Raw genomic sequence first — 15,171 nt, 5'->3', positions numbered from 1 at the left:
AATGAAACTCGGTTTCCAAAAAAGTGCATTTATTCACTTAATATTTATATAATTCTTAATATAACTGCTAAAACTACAATAAAGAAAATAGGTATCCCACGACATACATATTTTATAAAAGCATTCTTTAGAACATGGAAAAATAAATGAAATCAGCTGGCATAGAAACTTTAAATAATTTTTACCTGCAGTAAACTAAGTCTCTAGTTATGTTTTATGATAGATTAAACTAACTGAAACTTTAGCTACAGAGATAAGATGCCCCAATTCCACCGGTAAACTGAAAATGAAACTAACTCTGAATGAAGCATTAGTACTGGACAGTTTATTAATTTCAAAGAAGGCCTTTGATGGTGGAAATTTGAAGTTGTAAAGTCGAAATCCCAGAATTGGCAAGCATTGTTTAAGCCAAAGGCTTTTCTTCTGGAATAGAAGGGCTGGTTGCCACTGATCCAGACCTTGAACGTGCCTCTTCATTGACACTCTGCTGGGAACTAGATCTTGAGACGACTTTTCCCTAAAAATCGTCCATAAAACACCCAAAAATTTCCCTTAATCTGTATACTAACTTTGACATTTTCATAGGCAGAACCAACTTTTTCCTCAAAAGACTTAAACGACTCTGAATGCCTCATTTGTCCAATTTTGTTGCTCAAGTTGCTTGTTAAACCTCCTATTACTGAGGAAGTCTTCTGATACCTGTAAAAAATAATTAATTATAGGAACACAACATACACAAGGTCAAAAATAAACATGCACCAAAGCATAACTACTTACAGCGGGGCTTCAGTAACAGCCTTAGCAACTTGTTCTACCTTATTTTCAACAGTCTGATATCTGCATAAATAAAGAACTAACTTAAAAATTGCATGCTCAAAAATTAACGAACTACCAATTGCTTGCTGCTCTACTTACACGTTGCTTTCTTTCACATTTTTAATACCCTGGTTAATATCATCTGACACCTCTTTCAGGAAGGTAATTCCCAGGTTTCTCTTCAGTTCGGCGCTTCTACGCATTTTCGAAGACAAAACTGTTCTAAGAGTAACAATTTCATCTTCTATTTGGGCCAATTCCTCCTTCCACATCTTTTCCTGGTGCTCCTTTTCCTCAGGAGTCAGGTGGGAAAGGTCAGGGGCAACATGGTCCGCAGCCATTGCTTCTTCTACATTGTAATATATTTTTGAAAATACTGCTTTATTATTTTAAATTCCAATAAACACAACCTGCAAGCAGCATTCTCGCTTAAATAATCTTGCTTGCAGGAAACTGGCACTACTAAGTAAAGTTTATCATGTATAGTCAGAGATCAGAGGCTATTTTTAATTAGGTTGTGTCAAGTGCCAGGATTGAAATCTATTCTCTCACTGAATTTAAACATGCAACAAAACACGATTTAGTGCTTCTAGGAAATTGGGTTTTTATACTAAATGTTTAGTTACATAACAATGGAGAAATAATTGTTTAATAATCTTGAGTGCAAGTGGGTGGTAGTGCAGTTACTATAGAAGGAACTTACCACTGTGATTTAAACTAATAGCTAAATACTTCCTAAAATTACTGTCTTTGGGTAATTTGGCCAAATAAGGCTTTGTTAAATCACTGTAACGAACCCTAACCTGCCTCTTAACTTTGTTGCGTAAAAATGTTCTGATAATCGCATTAGCCCTCTTTACATTAAAAAACTCAGCTTCGACATTCACATATTCATCATTATCCAAAGAGCTGCTGGCAACTTCATCAAAATCCAGCTGCCTCAAATCAAAAATATCTAACTCATTCTCAAGGAGATCATATTCTTCTAAATAATCTGTTTCATCTAAATTATCTAGGCTAGGGGTGGAAGTACTGTCTGGAGGGTTAAAATATGGGTCTTCAATGTAATCTAGGCTGGGGCTCTCACCCTCATCTGTCATTTTATGTGGGATGCATGCATGTGGGGTAGTACACTAGGGTTTCAACTAAACACTATCACAAAAGCTAGCACTAATTCGCCACATCACAAGGAACAGAATCCGAATTAAAGTACCGTTGTCTTTGTTAATAATGGTTCCACTGCTACTTTCACCCAGCAGAAAAAACTTCACGGTTCTTATAGGTTTATAGGCAACCACATATACTACATAGAAATTAATTATTATTCTTGATTAATAAATTGAGTTCTACACTTTTCAATTCCAAATTTCAACTAATATAAAAAAACGCATGTATAAACAAACATTCTTGATGAATAGTAACGGTGCTAAAAATGCAGTGCACAAAATACTAATGACTTTGAGGAGGAAATATTTGTTGACACGTCATTAGGAAACCGCTATTAACGTTAATAATCCACACATACAGACCCTACAATTAATCCTACAGCAAGGCAATTGTGGAAAGTTCTATCATATGAGATTAGGGTAATTATTTTTATGGGGAAATTGAGGAAATATGCATGGAATCTACAGATAAAACAAAGAAACGAAAATGGTTTTATTGCTTACCAACAGTGGGACTGTGGCTGCTCATATCTCCAATGAAAATAGGGCCTGATTCCTGCTCAATATGTATTTAATGGTAAAAATAATGGAAAAGTTTTCCTTAAGAAAATATTCGGAAAATCGAAGATATTAACATAAAAAATGGATTGTTGATCTACTGTTGCTACTGTCACTGTCAAAGTCATATTCACTCTGTTCATTCTACTCTTAAAACTATATTTATCCTTGTTTGTCTCGAGAAGAAATGTAAGAATACAACATAATATAATATGCTAAATTGTTTCATCAGTATAACAATGTTATTAAAAGGTTATGTTATTTAGACCGTAGATTCAGAGGAATAGAAGGAAATTTAATTTGATCACATTTTAATTTATTGAAATTTAAAGAACGTATATTAATTTCAGTCTCATAATGTTACGCCTCGTTAAAAACTTGAATACCTTTAAACTATGCACCAGTTGTTACTCCACTGCAATGCCATACAATCCTGCTCTCTTGCCGGATCACAAGAGCCATAGAAAACCCCGCTGGATCCCCATAGCTAAAAGCAAACAATTCCGAATCCCCCCAGTGTGAGCATGATTAGAACTAAGCTTCAATATCCATATATGCTTCCCCATTTTGTTTTTAGACCACAAATTCCAGATGATGAGAACCAAGAACTCCTTAGGCTGTTTAATAACTACAGGAATAACGTCAGGTCAATCCGAAAATATTTAATTCAGAAGCATTCATATGAAAATCAGACAACTATAGAAACTGAGGAAATAGTAAAGCAGTTTAAAGAGGATTTCTTGAAATGTCAAACAATTAACAATGAATGGAATGAAAATGTAAAAATTGCTAGAGAGGCTCGAGTCAACAAAGAACATGAACGTGATTTAACGTGTGCAAGAAAAAAAGTAGAAGAAGAGCTGATAAAACAAGAACAAATTCATGAGTTAAGTGAAGAATTAGTGAAGAAGGAAAAAGAGGCATCAGTTTCATTTATAACGCCTGAAAACATTGATGCAGTTATTGATAAAGTGCTTATTGAAATTGTTGATTATAATTTTGCTATTGACTTGCAAGGGGAAAAGCTCTTGGGAAGAGAAAGTAAATATACTAAACAATTGGAACAAAAGGCAGTTAGTGTAAAATAGAAAAAATGTTTTTTAATTTAAAAATAAAACTTATAATAACAAATCAACAGAGTAGTGATTGGAAGACCTCTTCTCTACTCTCTTTTGGCTCCTCTTCCACGCCCATTACAGCATCATTCAAAATCTCCCCTACATTCTCATATTCCTTATTAATACTGTCTTTGTCCTTCTTTTTATTAACATTCAAATCAAAGAAGTTAGTTTTTTTCTTAGACAACTGAATGTCGCCTCTAAGTCTCTTATTTTTCTCTAATTTTTCATAAGTCAACCTCTCGTGCAAGTGGGTCCACTTAAAGTTGGATAAATATTTCATATTCCACATATAATCATAGTGTTTTGACTTCTTCCTGGTACTTATTTGAGTGTTGTTGAGCAGAGCAGCTACTCTTTTGGCAACACATTTCTTGTCAAATTCCACCCATCCCTCAGTGAATTTCTTTGCCATTTTGTGTTTTTTCTTCTTTTTGTCTTGTGATTTACTGTCTGAAAAAATACAAATAAAATGTTTTGAACAGTATTGCATGGTTATTAGTTCCAGTTGAAAAAACACTTTAGAGAACAGTATCTAGGCAGAAACATATCTAGATAGATTTTTCAGGTTCTGATTAATTATGTAACAAAATCTGAAGCAAAACGATTCTGTATGAAGCTTCAATATCAGCTCTAAATTACACTGCTGCAGTAAGCAACTGAATAACAGTTCCTGCCTAGAGTAGTATGTAAGAGCAACATCACACACAAAATATGTTGTATTTATTTATGTAGCTAAATTGACTTGTGTGCCTCTAAGTGTTTCAAAGCCACAGTTGAGAGCCGAGGACAATTTATAAAAACCTGTCCCAATTATTGCCTTACTCAAGAAGATATTGTTTCAGAGGCTGTCTCCCAATTAAAAAAAAAGTTAGTACCTTTGTTTCCTCCTTCTAAATGAAGGTATATTCTTCCCACTTTGCCGAATTTTGAAAAGATTTCTCTGAGCTTTGTAACATTCATGTATGGAGGAATTGAAGATAAAAATATTAAACCTTTTTTGGAGGGTTTATGTTGTGGCTTCGTCCGAGATTTCGAGGTAGTACTTGAACAGGCTTCTTCCTCAATCATTTTATAGGATTTAGTATTTAATATGGTTAAAAAGGACCTAATTAATAGATTTTTGTATACCGTACTACTTTTCTGATTTTCTTTTTGTACATGTGGAAATTTAAGGTTAAGTAGTGAGAAACATGTACATCTTTTTTACAATCTTTTAATAAAAACTTATGTCAATCCTTGTCTCATACATGTGATTAAAAAAAGAAAGAGACCTGGCCCGCATAAACATCATTCAACTAAGTCAAAGTCAAACCTTATCAAAATTACATGTCAAAAACATTACAGTGCTTTATTCCACAAAAATATTATTGATAAAGTTTATTATCTGTTTTCGATCATTAAATTATGATTCACAATATATCTACTTAAATCGAAGTGATCATACAACAAACTATTCGTTTGTATTTTAAGTCTTACAGACCCGTCCGCAACATGGGGCTCTTTGGAAACGCTACAGACTCTGCTATTGCAGAAGAAGTTGGTGAGTCATTTGTGTGAGGGGGGTTTTTGTGGACTTTTGATTGCGAAATTAGGTAAAGCACCCTAATGGCTAGAGGTAGGCCTGTTATAGGCCTAAGTAATAAGTATATGGCAACTGATAGTAGTCCTTCTACTTAAAGCAGGTTTTCTTAAGAATTTTCTTCTTTTTGACACCAAGAACTGATTATGATTTATACATCTGAATAACAGTTATTAATTGAAGTAATAAATTGGACCTCTGGATGTCAGCATAGATTGTTCCATCAATGATAATTGGGAATCTATGCTCACATCAAGGCCTAAAGTTGAACAGCTATATATTGGGGTTGTAAGTGTGGTTTTCTAATATATGAAATGTTCTGGGTGCCTCTAGCAGTCACTCAAACAGCTTATGTTTGCATATTCTATTCACATATACTATTTGCTGTTCTAGAGTAACACAAGTGACTATATTGTTTATATGTAAATATATGACTAGCTAAGATTTTAGTTTTTAAATAAATTTTGAGCCTTCCCTCTAAGAACAGCTATTATTACAATGCATTACCTTACAGAGCGTGCCACAAGTGACAAACTTGTGGAAGAAGATTGGCAGATTATAATGAATATATGTGATAAAGCTGGAAAGTCTGGAGATGATGCTAAAACCTGGCTTAAAGCAATTGTTAAACGTTTATTTAATTCCGATCCTCATGTGGGACTAAAGGCTGTAACTGTATGTTTTAAAACAAACTCATAATCTTCGAATTTAAACATCAAATTGTAGCTTTTGGATGCCTGTGTTAAAAACTCAGGAAAAATATTCCACATTGAGGTAGCTTCAAGAGACTTTGAGAATGACTTTACCAAGTTAATGACAAAAGCAGATCCACATGTGGCCAAAAAGTTGAGAGAGGCTTTGAAACGTTGGGCAGACACTGAATTTAAGTCAGATGGCCAACTCAGTTTGATCCCATCTTTGTATAATAAATTAATAAACTCTTATGATTTCTCCACTCCAGATACCGTAAGTTAATTAGTAATTACACTTTCATTTAATAAAATTAAGTAACATAATTTAGCCTGTGAAGAAGCGGACTTCCAAAACTACAGATCCAAATGTAGTAGAGTCACAAGAGGAGGAAGAGCAGATTTTGAAAGCCATTGAGCTATCTTTAAAGGAAACCACAGGTCTGTAGTTTAGTTCCCATGAATTTTATTTAAATTAAATAATTTTATTCAGGATCCCCCAAAAAACCTTTAACTACATCAGCAGTACAGCCAGCTTCTTCTTCATTATATCCTTCAGTAAATAGCATTTCAACAGCAACAGCGATTGCTGCTGCTCCAGGCAAAGAAGCTCGGAAAGTTAGAGCTTTATATGATTTTGAAGCAGCAGAAGATAATGAATTGACTTTCAATGCTGGGGAAATAAGTATTATTATTTTTAAATATTATTTTGAGCGAATTAATTGTTGTTTTTTAGTCATGGTTTTGGATGATTCTGATCCAAATTGGTGGAAAGGTAGCAATCAGAGGGGTGATGGATTGTTTCCTGCTAATTTTGTTACTGCTGACTTATCAGTAGAACCAGAAAAGTTTTGTGAGTATGGCAAAGATTATGCTGTAGTTTCATATAATTAATTTATTGTCATAAATATAATTTTTTTGCATGTATTATTATGAGCACAAACTTCATTTAGGAATATGAAGTTTTGACTAATTGAGACTCTAATGTTTATCAAAAGTGAAAACTAAGTACTGTGTCCTTTGCAGTATTTGAGAAAGCCAAAAAAACTGTCCAATTTAAAGAGGAAGTTAAAGTAGTGGAAAAAGATCCTGAAGAAATTGAAATAAATGAAAACAAAATCAATCGCCTGCTTCACTTGCTTCATGAAGCTGATCCTACTAACCCAGAAACTGATACTGATGAATTGCTTAGTCTTGAGAGTAATAACTTAAATATTCAAAAATACAGGTAAATGTAATTTATTTCTGTTTAAAGGAGAAGTCAACGCAATGGGGCCCTTAATCGACGCAGAACTGGAACGCGTCGATCAAAAGCATGCTCAGTTGACTCAACTCAGCGCAGATCTTGTTGAGGCTTTAGGCCTGTACCACACTTTGATGCGCGAGCCACAGCCACCAGCAGCTTTAGCCAAAATGTGTTACGAACCCCAATATGCATACCCTTCTCCCCAATTTAATGGGTCTCTGCCCCCAATGATGCATATACCTCCGCATATGTTCCAATTACCACCGGGTAAAGTCTAGATTACCAATGCCTAAATTTTTATTATAGTGTGAATCTGCCAGGGTTGCCACAACAAAGCCTTCAGCATGAGAGTTTGCCTTATCAACCGTCCATGCAGTACCAAATGCAGCATCAATTGCCTCCTGCTGGGCAGATGCACCCTCCAATAATGCCTCAACCTCAACAGCAGAGCATGCCTCATACATTTTCTCAAATGGTCGATGATAGAGCGGGACCTGTTTTCCATCAAGGGTAAAATTTTTGATTTTAGTATTTTAATTTGCGGGCTGAAAACTCGTTTACTTAGCATGCCGCAACCGGCATTTTCCAGCAACGGCCCTTTCTCCCAAACCAACTTACAAGCACCTCCCGGTCAGCAACCAAACTATGTTACCTCCAGTACACATATGATGCAGTAAGAACGGGCAATTGCAACTATTTCTTTATTTGTTATTTATTATAATAAATGTATTTTTGAAAGAAACGTTTCAGCTCGGTCGTTGAAACCTGTTAAATGTTCCGTCTTTTTTTGTTGCTGTATGTGATTCATTTATCGTTATTTAGTTTCTTGTATGGGATAAATTTCCTGTAATATTGCTAATTATTTAATAAGGGAATGTGTTTATTGTGGATCAAGGACTGAGTTAAAACACTACTTAAAGAGCGTACAAAGGTGTTTATAATCCTGTAAATTTAAAGATGGAAGAAATAAGTCTTCAGAAGGAGATTTTGTTACCATTCATGTCCTTGTTATTTGAGATTCGAAGATGGAAAGGAAGAAGTTAATGTAAAGTGTATAATAACGAATACGTATTACTAAGTTTATATTTGTTCTCTAAAAATCAATAAAGTTATTATTTTAAGCAACATTGTATTTATTTTACTATACCTAAAAGCAAGTATAACAGTCGAGACGTTTTTGATGAAGTGGGGGAAGCGTTATTAGCTTCATGCCGTAGAATTATACAAATTATGATTGCAGGGAGGAGTAATTAATTTTAAATTTCCCGGGATGAAAGATTTTCAGCTCGGTTCGATAGATGGCGCGACGTGCTAAAATGTTTGGTTATGATTCAAATCGAAAGTTCTACTTTGCCATAGTTCATTTCGTTTATGACCTTACCGGCTCTCTATAAACGCGTGTTTTTAATAAATCTTACGAATTTTCCTGTGAAGTTTCGTAGTTAGATTGCAGTTCAATTCGGCTTTAACCAGAAAAATCCATACAGTTGCTTCTTCATGCCTCTGATGTACCAGAAACATCACACAAACCTGCAATATCCCCAGTTACCATAACCTCTCTTTTATGAGTCCCACATTGATTGTAAATACTGCTTAGAATTGTTTCTCCAACTTCATGTCCTGAGGCCTACCTTATCTGACCATGTTTTTCGGCAATCAGAACATTGGTCCGTCCCCTGCTAAAAGCCCCAAACTTAGCTCCAAAAAACCCAATGGACTGGCTAAGCGAGCTATTACATTCACCAGTGTAAATGGCAACAGTAAGCCCAAATTAAGCATACAGGACCAACGAAGGCAGTTACCTATTTTCCACAATAAGAGTAAACTTATTGAACTAATTAGGAAAAATAAAACCCTAATTATTTTGGGAGAAGCTGGGTGTGGGAAAACCACTCAGATTCCTCAGTATATTAATGGGGCAAGACTGCATGAGAATGGAAAAATTGCCATTACACAACCAAGGAGAGTTGCTGCTATTAGTGTTGCTTTGAGAGTTGCTAATGAACATGGAACAGAGGTAAATTGATAACTTGTTTGTAACCATTGTGTGTGGAGTAGTCAATTTTTGTTGTATGTTTGTCTTGATTTTAACTTTTACTAAATTCCTGCAGGTACTACTTGTCCATAAAATACTATATTAAAAAAACATGCATCTTATATTTTTTCCTGCTCTTCCAATACATACAGGGAGGTCATGATCATGGGGGAAAGAGTAAACTCAAGTTTTCAAAATCAATACCATACAATTTTATAATATAACTTAGTGTTTTATGTTTTTATGTCTTGATTTAGATGAGCATTGGTAAATATGTGGGTTATTCTGTACGATTTGAAGATGTCACTTCACCTGAAACAAAAATCAAATTCTTGACTGATGGAATGCTGCTTCGTGAAGCTATAAGTGACAGGCTTCTTCTAGCCTATACTGTGGTAATGCTTGATGAGGCTCATGAACGTACAGTGCATACTGATGTGCTTTTTGGAATTGTTAAAAAAGCTCAAAAAGTCCGGGAAGAGAGGAACTTATCACCATTAAGAGTAACAGTTATCACATTAAAGGTTTTAAAGAAAACAATTAATGAAAATTTTAGATAATAATAACATCAGCCACAATGGACGTGGATCATTTTGCCAGATACTTCAATGATTGCCCTGTAATTTATCTTGAAGGTAGAACATTCCCTATAAATGTACATTATATTAAGGACCAAATTGAGGACTATCAAAGAGGATGTATTGCCACATTTTTTCAAATTCATAAAGATGCTCCCCCAGAGTAAGTCAATATGTCTCATCATTTAGTTCCATTTATTTTAAGTCACTATATTTCCAGGCATGACGTTTTAATATTCCTAACAGGGCAAGAAGAGATTGAATCATGTGCACATAAAATCCGAATTCTTGCAAAAGACCCTGAAGTTGAGGGTCCACCAGTTAAAGTATGCACTTTATATGCAGCTCAACCAGGGCTACAGCAAATGGCTGTTTTCAGTCCTGCACCATATGGCACTAGAAAAGTTATAATCAGCACCAATATTGCAGAAACAAGTGTCACTATAAGTGGAATTAAATATGTCATTGATAGTGGAATGGTTAAATCTAGATCATTCCATTCTTCAACTGGCTTAGAGATGTTAAAAGTTCAAAGGATTTCGCGAGAGCAGGCGGATCAGAGAACTGGGCGGGCTGGAAGGGAATCTTCAGGAACTTGCTATCGGCTGTATACAAGAGCTCAATTCGATTTAATGAAAAAGAGCACAGTTCCTGAGATACAAAAGTGCAATTTGAATTCTGTAGCTTTGCAGCTGCTGGCTTTAGGGTTACATATGAAAACCTTTGACTTTATGGATAAACCTCCTATAGAGAGCTTGGAAGCTGCGTTTGAGCAGCTGAAAGTTTTAGGTGCCATTGAAGATGTTGAGTCTATTAATTTGACTTCTTTAGGAAAGAAACTAGCCAAGTTTCCTTTAGATCCTAAATTCGGAAATGTTTTACTCATGGCAGGTAGCGTTTAAAGACTGTTGTTTTTTGTTTAAAAATTGAATTTTTGTTTCCGATATAGAAAAATATGGATGTGTTAAGGAAGCCTTGATAGTGGTGGCTCTGATGTCTAGCGAGTCGGTGCTTCTAAACCCCCCTTCTCGAAGGGAACAGGCGCAGGCAGCTAGAGATAAATTCCGTACTGGATACGGGGATCATCTCACCCTTTTGAACGTTTACAGAGCGTTTGAGAGTGTGGGGAAAAACAATGTCCGTAGCTGGTGTCATGAGCATTTTATTAATCTGCGTAATATAAATTACATTCGAGAGGTTGTTAAACAACTGCAAGTATGTCGTACATCGCATAAAATAAAACAGTATTTTATAGTTTTTGTTTATTACAGGAAATATGTAAGAAATGTGATATTCGTATTTCGACAAGTGGCAGTGATTTGGATCGTTTAAGAAAGTGTTTGTTGGCCGGATTGTTTATGAATGTGGCGGAGTTGCGTAAGGATCAACAATACTCGTATGTTACGGTAAGGTGTTTAAGAATGTTATACGCATTTTCCAACATAGTAGATCTATGCAGCATTAGACATTTGAAATTAGGTTTATTTTAGTACTTGAACTACAACTTGTATTCATGCCCAATCCTTTAGTTACTGTTCGTCTACAAATTCTTAATTTCAGCTGGATAAACGACAAGTGACCCAAATTCACCCTCAATCGGTGGTGCATGGCCAATTGCCTCACTACGTCATTTTCACAGAAGTGGTCCAGACTACCAAGTGTTACCTCAGGGATTTGACAACAGTGGATGGCGAGTGGCTTAAAGAAATCGCCCCTGATTACTTCAAAAGCCGCAATATCAAGTTTAATGACCATAGCTGATTATTTTTCATGAGTTCTATTATCGATAACGCCTCCATAAGTCAGTTCTGAGTCAGAGTGAATGTTTTATTTTCATTTATGTATATGTACTTATGTAATAATAGATAAATATATTTTTAAATTATGGTTGTTTTATTTGTGTTTCAATCGTCCTTTGAGGATATATAACTAAATAACAATTAAAAATGCACTTCTTTAATATCAGGGCTAAGTATCTGCTTGTGTGATGATAGATGAACGAATGTAGTCCATCATCAAGCGGGTCAAGAATAAATCGTCAAATTCCATTAACTCAAGCACAGCTCTAGGCCTTTTATTTACGTAACGCGGTCTCGAGCAGCTAGTAACATCTAATTGTAAAATAAATTATGTCTAAGTTCAGTAATGTCGACAGGCGCATAGATTTCGGGTAACGGCAACAGTAACACACTTTACAGCTAACCTATTGACCTATGAAAAAGCCAGTTCTAATTGCGAAATTTATCATTCTTTGCGTCTCATTAACGAACTACCCGATAATTACCAGCAATGAACATCAAAAAATTAATATTGCGGTTGCTTAAGAATCCTAACAAAGTAGGTACATGTCCAAGAAGAGATAACATCGTCATAACTCGCTAGTGGGTGTGTCCCTGACCGCTATGGTGGGCATCCCTCGACGCCACTGACGATGATGATGGGGCTACCTGAATCCGTTCTTGCATAAGAAGAATTTGCATCCAATGTAATTTTAATCTTCGGTAAAGGAGGGATCATCCTCGTATAAATACCAAATGGTACATGCTAAAATTATCTGTACTCAATAGTGTAGTTACGTGTTCATGTGCATCAGTGAAACTGCAGAACTATAATGATGAAGCCAGTATTTGTAAGTACTTATTTTACAATATTTTGCTCAAGCAGCGACCTTATGCATATATCTGTATTCATTGTTAAGGGTTGGTCAAATAGTTCATGTATTTTGATTTTTTCTTTTAATTAAATAAATTCCATAGTGAAGTAGGTACATATCACCTCTTGTATAGACAATCACTGAAGGGAATTTAAACCCAAGCCATACAGACATTAACCCTTGTTCTTGCCCTCCAAACAATTTCCGTAATCGTGGCTGCTCCTCTCGTTGCTCATTCCGCTATTTACCATATATAAGAATGATTAAAAGTAATTTTCAAGCCATTTGTAAATATCAACTTTATACGATTATATCATTGGATTTATCACGAACTTGCCATTTCAATTAACGGTCAATTTTTTAATGACCCCCCGAGATTGTTCTGTGGGTACGACCAAGGTTCTTGATGGTACTTTTATAAAGGAGCGTCCATCGCGTTATTTCAGGTGGTATTAGCAACCTTCCTGGCTTCCGCCTTGACCCTGCCTGCTGGAGGGGATCCCAAGAATGCGCAAATTTTGCGATCAGAGTCTGATATCACCCCTGAAGGAAGCTACCAATATGCGTTAGTTTCAGTTTCAAATAAATTTCTTACATTAAAAACAAAATGTTTAATATAGGTATGAGACTGACAATGGTATATCTGCCCAAGAACAAGGCAACATCCAGCCCCAAGGTCCGGAACAGGCCATTAAGTCCGTCTCTGGCCAGTTCCAGTTTTTGACTCCTGAAAACGAGCAGATTCAGATTTCTTATGTTGCGGACGAGAATGGATATCAGCCCACCGGGAACGCTCTTCCCACTCCTCCACCCATTCCTCTGGCGATCCAGAAGGCCCTCGAGTACATTGCGGCTCATCCTCAGCCTGCCGAGCCTCAGCAACAGAAGAGGTTCTAACTAAAATGTTGAAAGTGCTTGTGTTCATGTATAAAAATAAATTATGATTTTTCTCTGATTTTTTTTTTGTCATTATTGATTGAAATTGTTCCTGCGTCTACGAAGTTTAATGTCAGAAACGAAAGACTTTATTATAGGAGTTTCATCGGAAAGAAGTTGATTTATAGAGAGAATACACTGTTAGGACAATGCAAGGTAGTTAGAATTATTAATTGCTTCCTTGGAACTTAATAGGGCTTTTATCTTGTAAAGTTACGCCGAGAATGGTAATTATGTGGCGAAAGAGGCATTTCTATAGGATTTCTGGCTGGTGACGCTTGCGGAATAGCTAATGATTTAATAGGATTGCAATGAATATGAGCAAAAAGTTGTCATAAGCATTTGGAAGTGTCGCTCTGAATAGTGCATAAACTTTCCCCCACCTCATTTATTTTGCAAGAACAGGCAACGTCGCATCTTCAATAGTGGTAATGCTGTTCTGTGAAAATTTGAGGGCCGTCTTTCAAAAAGAAAAGAAGAGCGCGACGTTGCAATTTCCTGGATTAACCAAAATTGTAGAGTCGTAAAACCAAGATTTATGTAATTTCCATTTTGAGAATTACTCAGGAATTGATGAAGATCTCTACAGAAAATTGTAGTACGGAAAAATTGTTCCGTGCACTGGTAGGCCCATAATATTTACTAACATATGTACATAAAAATCCAGGGCCAGGAAGAAGGGCCAACAAACTATTTTTAAAGAGCACTAAAAATGTAATTTTATTCATTCTTCTATTATCCACAATTCCAAGGAAATTCAAAGGAAGGAAAAAGCTGTGAAATTGCATAATATACAGGACGTTCGATGGGCGCGCACGAGGGTTCAAATTACTCGAAAATCGATAGGTACCTATAAGAACGTGCTTTGGTGAAATGAGGCGCGCGACTGGTAGATTCAATGCTCTATCATATACAGCGTGTTGTGTAGAAAAAAATATGTATAGAAAAAGAATCTCAGTGCAGGTACATTATTAGCTGGTTTCCTCCCTTTGTATACAAATTCGTACTAAATAATTCAGAAGAACCCTCAAACTTTTCAGAGCAAATTCAAAACTTGGAAATCCCCTTGGCCGCCACCTTTGTATCGATTGTGACGTCACGGGGGTGGAAAGACGCAAGACCAACATGGCGTTCCGTTCTGGCTTTGAGGGTTTCGCTTTTCATTATTTTTCAGTGTTTTCCGCCCCTCGCACCATCAAAGGGTTATCGGCGGACATTGAGAGGTTACACGATGTTCGAGTTCATCCCTAAGTTGGGCTGAAAGCGTCGCGATTTTTCCTATTTCCCTCGAGGATAGTTTTAGTCGGAGGTGTTGGGTTGAAGAAAAACCAGGTGAAAGTTGAGTTTTCAGTGAGGAATCTGGGAAAATAGGTGTTTACGCGAAAGTGGGTTTGGCTTTCTGATGACTTGCTCGCGGTGCAATGGCGTGTGAAACTGTTAGGGGGCCGCAAATGCGAACGTTTTTACATGGGGAATTTAGAGTGAGATAACATGAACATTTGTGTGCAGATTGTAAGTCAAAATGCTCGCGTAAAAACCAGTTCTTTGTCTAAAAAATATTCTAGTTTAAGTTTAAAGCAACTAGTGCAGCTTTTAGCTTTCTAATTCTTATCACTCTGAACTCTGGAACAGACGCGGCCCTGTCAGTTCCAGAATTGGATACGCTCTAGTGAATCAACAGCAAAATATATTTTCAGTAATGGTATGATAAGAAACGCGATTCGGTGAGACGGCAATCTTTCCACACCCTTAGAGAAGTTAAAATAGGGCAGTTTTTCAGTGTTGAATAAGCAT

The 15,171-nt window shown here is 36.1% G+C and overlaps 7 protein-coding genes across 11 annotated transcripts in view; 5 read left to right on the top strand and 2 right to left on the bottom strand.

The window, feature by feature from the left end:
• Positions 1-12: 12 nt before the first annotated feature.
• LOC136342212 (tumor protein D54) lies at positions 13-2,657 on the bottom strand. 3 transcript variants are annotated; one of them, XM_066287785.1, is made up of 5 exons: positions 2,487-2,657; positions 916-1,165; positions 778-837; positions 570-699; positions 13-517 (listed from the first exon to the last, which is right to left on the bottom strand). In XM_066287785.1, the coding sequence occupies exons 1-5, from the start codon at positions 2,509-2,511 to the stop codon at positions 404-406; spliced, it is 579 nt and encodes a 192-aa protein (XP_066143882.1). In that variant the 5' UTR covers positions 2,512-2,657; the 3' UTR covers positions 13-403. The 3 variants fall into 3 exon arrangements, with proteins under 3 accessions (XP_066143882.1, XP_066143881.1, XP_066143885.1); XM_066287784.1 differs by lacking the exon at positions 2,487-2,657 and adding an exon at positions 1,520-2,375; XM_066287788.1 differs by lacking the exon at positions 2,487-2,657 and adding an exon at positions 1,904-2,246.
• Positions 1,300-3,671, top strand: mRpS26 (mitochondrial ribosomal protein S26). The gene is made up of 3 exons (XM_066287789.1): positions 1,300-1,570; positions 2,891-3,058; positions 3,118-3,671. Exons 2-3 carry the CDS (start codon positions 2,898-2,900, stop codon positions 3,626-3,628), a joined length of 672 nt encoding a protein of 223 aa, XP_066143886.1. The 5' UTR covers positions 1,300-1,570; positions 2,891-2,897; the 3' UTR covers positions 3,629-3,671.
• LOC136342214 (uncharacterized) lies at positions 3,619-4,828 on the bottom strand. 2 transcript variants are annotated; one of them, XM_066287790.1, is made up of 2 exons: positions 4,537-4,828; positions 3,619-4,111 (listed from the first exon to the last, which is right to left on the bottom strand). In XM_066287790.1, the coding sequence occupies exons 1-2, from the start codon at positions 4,727-4,729 to the stop codon at positions 3,672-3,674; spliced, it is 633 nt and encodes a 210-aa protein (XP_066143887.1). In that variant the 5' UTR covers positions 4,730-4,828; the 3' UTR covers positions 3,619-3,671. The 2 variants fall into 2 exon arrangements, with proteins under 2 accessions (XP_066143887.1, XP_066143888.1); XM_066287791.1 differs by having other exon boundaries at positions 4,654-4,828.
• Positions 4,829-4,984: 156 nt separating this feature from the next.
• Stam (signal transducing adaptor molecule) lies at positions 4,985-8,300 on the top strand. The gene is made up of 10 exons (XM_066287783.1): positions 4,985-5,201; positions 5,755-5,915; positions 5,967-6,206; positions 6,262-6,370; positions 6,423-6,614; positions 6,666-6,782; positions 6,956-7,129; positions 7,185-7,442; positions 7,496-7,685; positions 7,741-8,300. Exons 1-10 carry the CDS (start codon positions 5,153-5,155, stop codon positions 7,850-7,852), a joined length of 1,602 nt encoding a protein of 533 aa, XP_066143880.1. The 5' UTR covers positions 4,985-5,152; the 3' UTR covers positions 7,853-8,300.
• Positions 8,301-8,505: 205 nt separating this feature from the next.
• Positions 8,506-11,682, top strand: ath (athos). The gene is made up of 7 exons (XM_066287313.1): positions 8,506-9,192; positions 9,468-9,713; positions 9,767-9,951; positions 10,009-10,679; positions 10,738-11,003; positions 11,060-11,194; positions 11,349-11,682. Exons 1-7 carry the CDS (start codon positions 8,818-8,820, stop codon positions 11,547-11,549), a joined length of 2,079 nt encoding a protein of 692 aa, XP_066143410.1. The 5' UTR covers positions 8,506-8,817; the 3' UTR covers positions 11,550-11,682.
• Positions 11,683-12,259: 577 nt separating this feature from the next.
• Positions 12,260-13,396, top strand: LOC136342215 (larval cuticle protein LCP-17-like). The gene is made up of 3 exons (XM_066287792.1): positions 12,260-12,417; positions 12,888-13,006; positions 13,062-13,396. The coding sequence occupies exons 1-3, from the start codon at positions 12,400-12,402 to the stop codon at positions 13,336-13,338; spliced, it is 414 nt and encodes a 137-aa protein (XP_066143889.1). The 5' UTR covers positions 12,260-12,399; the 3' UTR covers positions 13,339-13,396.
• A 1,128-nt stretch (positions 13,397-14,524) lies between these two features.
• dysc (dyschronic) overlaps positions 14,525-15,171 on the top strand; it is a 42,269-nt gene continuing 41,622 nt past the window's right edge. For both annotated transcript variants that reach the window (XM_066287551.1, XM_066287550.1), the window contains exon 1: positions 14,525-14,889. The gene's annotated coding sequence lies outside the window, so the exon portion shown is untranslated. The remainder of the gene's footprint in view (positions 14,890-15,171) is intronic.

This window comes from Euwallacea fornicatus, chromosome 11 (genome assembly GCF_040115645.1).
Source record: "Euwallacea fornicatus isolate EFF26 chromosome 11, ASM4011564v1, whole genome shotgun sequence".
NCBI classification, from domain to species: domain Eukaryota; kingdom Metazoa; phylum Arthropoda; class Insecta; order Coleoptera; family Curculionidae; genus Euwallacea; species Euwallacea fornicatus.
Note: the sequence above shows the minus strand (reverse complement) of the source record. Positions and strands in the feature narration are given on the sequence as shown.